The following is a 7,879-nucleotide window of genomic DNA, read 5'->3' on the forward strand; positions in this document are numbered from 1 at the left end:
TATATATATATATATATATATATATATATATAGGCCCTGCGTGTGTGTGTGTGTGCCTGTCCATTATTTCCACACAAGGAAAAGGAGAAAATATCAAATATATAAAAGCGGTTTTCCTTCCGACAAGAACAAAGGCACACACACAAAAAAAAAACGACTTGGTGCCTCGTTTTAAAGTACAACGAGAAACACCAAATCCATCTGACTCCTCTTTCGCTGTTCTCCCCGTGTGTGTAGGATATTTCCGTTTCTTTCGCTACACATGAAACAGCTTCGCCGCTATCAACGCAAGCCAGTAGATCCTACTTGGAGTCGCCAGGTGGTCCACAGTCCGCTCCCACGCCAAGGCATCTACCGCCTCATCGTAACTATCAATGCCGTTAGCTCGGGGGGGCGTGATCAACTAAAAGCGTCCTTGCCTTGTCCTTCACCGCCATCGGACCGTACAAGGCGGTCCTAGCAAGCCCACATAAGCCGAGATATCGATGCGCCCATCGACGCACAGGGTCCTCTCTCCCATCGTAAAGGTTCTTGCCAAGCAACACACGTTGCACGGCACGGTATCGAAACACATTACCAGCGTTCTTCCGCAAACATGGAGCTTGCGGAAAGTAATACAAAAGGTCCAGCGCATGGCTATTCACAGCAGCAACGTGAATACCGTTAGGAAGCTTGTGCCACCACCAATTCTACACTTGCCTACGAGTAAAGCAGCAGTTGTAAGGTGTGTAAATGAAAGTTACCGCATAAAATTGCCGCAAAATCTCATTTACAGCAGCCTGAAACTCAGCAGTACCATCATTCGCTCTCTTATTCATATGGTCAAAGATCGTGGATGGTGGAACAGTAAGCCATGATACACGCCACTGAGCCTCCGTTTCTGAAGTGACAACAGATGCCTGCTCCTTTGATATCTTCCTCTTTCAAAGCTTTGATGTAGTGGGAGATCTGCCCACACGGAAATGCATCAACGAGAACACTACCTGGAGCATACTGGTGAATCATGCCTGCCATGTTACGCAGGTCACGCTGGGAAAATGACTTCCCTTCTCTGGGCGGCAGCACCACCAAGACACCTTCATTGATAGCCCAACTAGGTACGTAGGGACGATGAGATTCCTCGCACAAAGACACGGACACCCAGCCATCCTCGACCAATTCCTCAAAAAGAAACGTGACATAATCCTTAAGCAAAGAGTGATTTGTGGTACAACACACCGTGCGCCCCTCCACGAACAAGGAGGACAACACTGCTGCGTGCGCCATAACACAGTAGCGTTCCAACGCCAATAAATTTGCGGCGGGTGACACAAATATATGAATTGGCACAAATGCAAATCGGCCATTCTCGTCAAGCGGGCAGCCTTCGCCTCGGATAAAGTTGTGGTGGTAGCGTTCATCCTCCTCGTGATCAATGGCAAGTGGGAAAGAAAGCGCCGAGCGGCATGCACCGTTCACTGACCACGCAGAGGACGAGACGGAGGAGAGTCTCTTTCGACAAACCCAAGACGCAAAAGGGGATTGAAGTAATGAGCGGCAGCTGCTCCGTGCCTTCCGTCCAGCCAACCTGTCGTCATTGCTTGGTCTCGCCTGCATGTCCTGAGCAGTAAGCAAGCACTTTCGACCTCCTCCAAGACTACGGAAGCCCGCAACTTCACTGTAACATCCCACGTTGCATACGCCGGACAGCCTCCCACTGTTTGTTGCTCTTATACGTATTCGTCGTAGCCCCCTTTTTTCCTTCTCCTCTTCGCGCACTCTTTCGTCTTGTTCAGGATGCCATGCATGCGGCGCTGGCACTTGCTCTGCGGTCGCATTGATGTCAGAATGCATTTTCACGGTAACCGTTGTGAAGGAGTCAACAAAACGCTCCATCATACGTGTGGGGAATACGTCAGCCACTACACTACGCTGCACATGTCGTGTATTGGCGTACGGAAGCCGAAGGCGCGTACAATATGGGAGATTATGAACTAACTGATAATGTCGTCTCAGCGCCAAAGGTGAGAGTCGTCTCTGCAGTGCCGCAATATTATTCTTTGCTTTGCGCTAGCGAAACAAACGAGTGACTATGTTCGCAGTCGTTCCTTCTTCCCCTCCACCGCTTTGTGCAACAAACGAGGACCTCTCGAGCAGTTATGGGGCGCGCCTCCGGAGATCAACGAGTGTTATCCACTTCTCCACAGGGTGTAGGCGCAGCCATACCCATGGGCGTAGTCCTTTGGCTGCTGTACGAGGTTACGCACCAGCGACCTCCCCGACTTCAGCGGTGGTTTCCTTCTTGGTGTCTCCTCTTGCGTGCGCCCAACGTCGGGGGCCACAGGCAGTCGCCATGTGGTGCGACGCAACCCACCAGAGACGCATTCACCACCCACGAGCCTCCCGCCAACACGCATACACAGACACACAGAAAAAAAAACAACGGAAAAACACAAGAGGAAAGTAAGGAAATTGTGCACACATAGCGAGAGCCCGTATAAACAATGTGTGTGGGTCATGTTGATATGTGGACAGACATGCACGTGCATTACTTCCATTTTTTTATTTTTTTTCCGTTTTTATCAGAAATACTTCCTGTAATTCCTTTTCTCTTCTTCGCCTGAAAGTGAAGGAGGAAACGGCGGTACTCGCAAATCTAAGGCTGACCAAAGGAGGGGGAGTTCAGTTCGCAGAAGCGACACTTACACCCACCCACACACAAACAGTGAAAGAAAGAAAGAAAGGGTGAGACCAAAACCAAAAGGACAAGTGATGGACGCAAAGCGTCGCTCTCTGCAAAATATCATTGCTACTTTTGCTGCAAGAGTGAAAGAATGCCATCAAAGTCGATCGTCCCATCAGCAAACAATGTACACTGCAGTGTCTGGCGGGCGTGGGAAATATTCGCTCTGAGCTGCAACCGCCGTCGCTCAGTCTCATTCCACTGAGCAACAACATTATTACATATTGACATGGACGGATTGTTGCAGCCGCCAGTAGATGACTGCAATGCAGGTGATGCTCGCGAGGTTTGCAGAGCAGTCGATTTGGTGGCGGGTGCCGTACGCCACGGGCGGGCGGCACTTCTCCATGGCTTCAGTTGCATCCCACCATCACCACCCAGCCTATGTTTCTTTTGTGCCGCCGTTGCTGCATCGGGCATCGCAGTATCGTCACGCTCCGCCTTTTCAGGGGCCGCCACTGCTGGTGCCTCCCAAATAGCATGACAGTGCGGAGAGGAGAAAGTCAACGTGTCCTCTCCATTCCTTCCAGTGATGTTGGCGTCCGCAAAAGAGGACGCGCCTGATGTTGCGAGGCGTGGCTCGCCTAGTTGGGCATGGCGCAACTGCATCCGCAGTGTCACGGCATCAAAGCTCTTCTCTGGCGGAAATCGTTGTGACAAAACAAAAAGCCAATGCTGTACCTTGATGTGGTGGACAATGCAGGTAGGCGAGCACCGAAGACAGTGTGGGTGCAGGGAAGACAGGGGAGCGTCACATAGCTGCAGTCCACGAGAGCCTTCGCAAAATACCGCCAGATTCGCCTCCAGTTGCGCTGGAAGAGGCGTTGTGGACCAGCAAAGGCTGGAGAGATCTACACACTTGCTGGGCATAATAGCATACAAGATAAGTGCGTAGTCACAGCCAGTATATTCGTAAGGAGCGGTGCCAGTGAAAACGTTGCGCGGCAAACACCCAGAATACTCGGCGACAAAACAGCATATATCTTCATACGCCGGTGGCAGCCCAAGCACCGCCTCCGACGAACGGGAAAGAGTTACATTATGGCTCTCGCCTGTGCGATTCTGAACCTCGGACATGTGATGAGAGCAGTGAATGCAACCTCCGCCACTTTCCTCCCCCAATTATCGATATAGCTCCAGCAATCTATCTACTCCACGCTTGTCACGACCCCGTTCCAAAAAGACGTGAAACAAAAAAAAAGAAGCAGCACAAATGGCAATAATGAGCTTTACCATTTATGTGCGGCTTTACTTGGCTACCGCATGCGTTCATGCATGCTTGCAGGTGTCTTTATGCCTCTTAATGACTGAGTAACTCAACAACACTACAGAATCGCGGTGTGAACAAAATCAAACGCCAATATTTCCTTTATTTTTATCTTGTTTTTCATCAAAACACCACTTCATCTTCTTCTTCATCTCCATCCGTGTTCTCTCGTGTAGACTTTTTTCCCACCACACGGCTTTCGCGTTCCGGTCGCGTGGCGAACCACGTTTGAAGCGTTGACCCGTTAGCGGCGCTGTCTACACCCAGCCTCTTGACACGTCCAACGACATTGCCAGTCTGCATTCCTGCAAAAAGTTGTCCATGTTTCACATCAACAGCAAGTGAGAGAACGTCGTCCTCCGGGGCTGCAGGTCTCCACACCATGGTGGGCTCATATCTCCCATCCATGTATGTAAACTGTACCACGTGACCCCCTGCAACATGTCGGTAGCCTGCTCGGCTAGTACACGTCATAAAGGACGGTTTTCCCTGCGAGAAGAGGACACCTGTGCACGCCACCAGTGGTGTTGTATCTGTGGCACATGGAAGGCCTTCAAGTGGTGGACAAACGTCTTCAATGACGCCGTTATTCCCCATTTTTCGAAGATCCACCATACGCACTTCAGAGCCACACCGCACACACAGAATGGGACGGGACGTGTCTGGCTCCACCATGCCACCCACATGTTTCTCCTCAAACAATATCTCTCTATTTGTAACTTTGGATTTTGATGCAACACCTGACTTGCTGCTGTACAAGTCCAGTGCACCAATTGCACCCCCAGGTCGATACTTTTGACGCGAATCCCACAACTGCACCAGCCCATCCTCCCCACCGGTAGAAAACACGGACTTCTTGTCATTATTGATGCTCAGAATAGGTGCAACAGCTTCCACAACAACATTCTCTAACAGTTGACCAGAACCGTGTTTAACTGCGTAGACAGAATGTCGGTCAAACGATGCCGCATCCCACATACGGGCCGTGCTATCCTGTGATCCAGTAAAAAAGCGTGAAGAAACCGTTGGAGACGCCGCGGAGCAGGTTACGGGTGCTCTGTGGCCCTTACACTGGAGAACATCCACCATGCCACGCTGCCCCATAGCGCAGTATCCCAGCTGTTTTCCAGATGCAGCAATCAAAACCGGTGAGTCGCCATCTTGACAAGCAACAAAAAAAGATCCATCACTAGACGAATGCACAGATACAACAGGTTGAAATCCAGAGATGCGGTTAGGAAATGGAGTAAGAACACGTGTAGGCTTTACAGCACGGCTTTCCATCGGAATTGTAAAATCCCACATACAAACAGAGCCTCCCTCCGCACCACTGCATAGTATGGAACCTGAGGGGTTAAGGCAGACGGAACGAACCCGACCCGATGCCCCGTGAAGAACATAGCCCAATGACGTCAAAGAAGCTTTCAAATCTGCTGTGACAGACGGTGCTGTTGTAGGGTCGTTTCTTGTCTCTGTTTCTACCTGGTGAGCTAAGGAAGGCAGCGACAAGGGTGCAGAAACACTGCTGGTACTGTCTTTTCCAGTCACTGTAGCCGAAAAATACGGGTGATTAACCACATTCTGCACAGCCTTCGTGTTGCTGTTCTCTGCCGGGTCGTAAGAATCACTGTCGCTATCGCCCATCTTACAGACGCCTTTAACTTTTCCTTCCTCGCTGTGTGTGTGTGTGTGTGTGTGTTCAGCCCTTCCGTTGCAGAGGCCGTGAATGTGACAGAGAGTCCTGAAGAACAGAAACAACACGAAAGAAAAGAGAGCCAGAGAAAGAGAGAGAAAGAAAAAAAAAGTAGGCATGTAAAATGGCCTTGGCAGACCTAATTCCACGACGACTAAAAAGGCGGTCGTAAGCATACCCGTCTCCAAGAAATCCACTGGAAAGCCAGCAGGACAAAAAAAAAGTTTATTTTGGATTTTTTGGAATAAAAAAAACAAAGAAAAATACCTGAAAACACAAGGGTGTAGATCAAAGCCCGATCAGTCGTCACGTTTACCAGTTCATGCGGTGCGGCACATCACCTGGCTTGATGGTGAAGACGGAGTGAAGGTAGCCGGCCTTTTCCTTTCCTAGTGGGTCCTTCCTGATGGCCTCAACGAGCGCGGCATCAACCTTCTTCTGCAGCTGCGCACGGGCGTCGCTGACGATTCCCTTCGGTGCCGCCTTCGCCGTCTTCTTGGCCTTCCGCTCCGCGGCCTTCTTGGCCTTGTCGCCCATGAACTCGCCCTCCGACTTCACGCGCTTCTCCTGCTTCGGGCGCTTGAAGATGTCAGCGGTGATGCCGCTCACGTCCACGTTCTTCACGTCCACCTTCGTCGAGGTCGCGATGATGTAACGAGAGTCGATGCGACGGATCGGCACGCCGTTGTACTTCATGGGCCCAGAGATGACCAGCGGGCCGTTCCCGGGCAGCTGCTTCAGAATCACCGCACGGCGGCCACGAAAGCGCCCGGCAAGAATGATTGCGATGGTGCCAGGTGTGCAGCTCTTACGCACCGTCGTGTACTCGGGGCTCTTACGGCTCACCTTCTTGGCGACCTTCTTGGTGGCCCTCTTGCTGACAGCCGACATCGTTCACGATTCCTCACGAGCTTAAGATCTGGTCGCCAACGCAGCAAGAGCAGATGGTTCAACAAAAGCAGCAAGAAAAAAAGCATTACACAAAAAATATATAACTAGATATCAGGCACATGCACGCAATAAGGGACCACCAGAATAGTCATATCACCAACTTAAAAGGAAAATGTTGCGTGATGATAAAGGGATAGAGAAAGAGGCGCAGTTAAAAATTTTAAAAAGTGCAATGATTCTGGTGCATAAATCCTTATGCACGTACATGAAAAAAAAAAACTGGATTGTTAACACGACACGCCGCCGGCGAAGCCGCAGGCCGCCTTAACGTGGTGCTGGGGCTCATTGCCTTGCAAAGAGGGAAGCGAAGAGCCAGCAATTGATCCCTTCAACCTGGTCTTCGATTATAGTGACGGCAGACTGTCTTTGGCTGGTGCAGTGATGAGAAGGCCAAAGACAAAAGTGGTGAACTTCCCACGCAACGGCTGCAGGTGTCGGCGGTGTAGCGCTCAAACGGAGCTGGTAACGATGTGTAGCAACTATACCCTACATGCACGAAGCCGTAGGGCTCCAACGGTACACGTGCCGACAAAAAAACAGTTAAGTTTGAAGAAACACCTCGCGACACGGACCTTTTTGTTATGTCATTTATGCCTCATAGCAGCAGATGCCTTAGAATTCGCACCTCACCGGATCTTGATTTGCTTATCGCCCTTCCCCCCACCCCACCCCGTAAATTTCAAAGCAGAAAAAAAAAGACACAACTTTGAAAATTCGTCCTTAGAAAAAAAGACTGCAACAGTTATAGGTAGACGCTGCATATGAAGAGTAATCAAGTCCTATTCATACCACCCAATAAATATTCATCATGTCTCTTACGTTCGTTTCTTTCCAATACTCATCCCTATTGTCATTTCCTTCTGATACTCATCCCTACTGTCATTTCCTTCCGATACTCATCCCTACTGCCATTTCCTTCCGATACTCATCCCTATTGCCATTTCCTTCTGATACTCATCCCTACTGCCATTTCCTTCCGATACTCATTCCTACTGTCATTTCCTTCTGATACTCATTCCTACTGTCATTTCCTTCTGATATTCATCCCTACTGCCATTTCCTTCCGATACTCATCCCTACTGCCATTTCCTTCTGATATTCATCCCTACTGCCATTTCCTTCTGATATTCATCCCTATTGCCATTTCCTTCCGATACTCATCCCTACTGCCATTTCCTTCTGATATTCATCCCTACTGCCATTCCTTCTGATATTCATCCCTATTGCCATTTCCTTCCGATACTCA

The 7,879-nt window shown here is 49.9% G+C and overlaps 4 protein-coding genes across 4 annotated transcripts, besides 3 other annotated features; all 4 read right to left on the bottom strand.

Annotated features, from left to right (window-relative positions):
* Positions 1–32: a microsatellite.
* A 790-nt stretch (positions 33–822) lies between these two features.
* Positions 823–1,878, bottom strand: TraAM80_00641 (uncharacterized protein; the record flags this gene model as incomplete). Its single annotated transcript, XM_029377712.1, has 1 exon — positions 823–1,878. One exon carries the CDS (start codon positions 1,876–1,878, stop codon positions 823–825), a length of 1,056 nt encoding a protein of 351 aa, XP_029242480.1.
* A 910-nt stretch (positions 1,879–2,788) lies between these two features.
* TraAM80_00642 (uncharacterized protein) lies at positions 2,789–3,799 on the bottom strand (the record flags this gene model as incomplete). The annotated part of the gene is made up of 1 exon (XM_029377713.1): positions 2,789–3,799. One exon carries the CDS (start codon positions 3,797–3,799, stop codon positions 2,789–2,791), a length of 1,011 nt encoding a protein of 336 aa, XP_029242481.1.
* A 313-nt stretch (positions 3,800–4,112) lies between these two features.
* On the bottom strand, positions 4,113–5,633 carry TraAM80_00643 (uncharacterized protein; the record flags this gene model as incomplete). Its single annotated transcript, XM_029377714.1, has 1 exon — positions 4,113–5,633. One exon carries the CDS (start codon positions 5,631–5,633, stop codon positions 4,113–4,115), a length of 1,521 nt encoding a protein of 506 aa, XP_029242482.1.
* A 32-nt stretch (positions 5,634–5,665) lies between these two features.
* Positions 5,666–5,688: a microsatellite.
* Positions 5,689–5,734: 46 nt separating this feature from the next.
* Positions 5,735–5,789: a sequence feature (A-rich).
* Positions 5,790–5,994: 205 nt separating this feature from the next.
* On the bottom strand, positions 5,995–6,573 carry TraAM80_00644 (large subunit ribosomal protein L6e; the record flags this gene model as incomplete). The annotated part of the gene is made up of 1 exon (XM_029377715.1): positions 5,995–6,573. One exon carries the CDS (start codon positions 6,571–6,573, stop codon positions 5,995–5,997), a length of 579 nt encoding a protein of 192 aa, XP_029242483.1.
* Between the last annotated feature and the right edge of the window lie 1,306 nt (positions 6,574–7,879).

The sequence above is a fragment of the Trypanosoma rangeli genome (assembly GCF_003719475.1).
Source record: "Trypanosoma rangeli strain AM80 chromosome Unknown Tra_15.4_contig_00011, whole genome shotgun sequence".
Lineage (NCBI taxonomy): Eukaryota > Euglenozoa > Kinetoplastea > Trypanosomatida > Trypanosomatidae > Trypanosoma > Trypanosoma rangeli.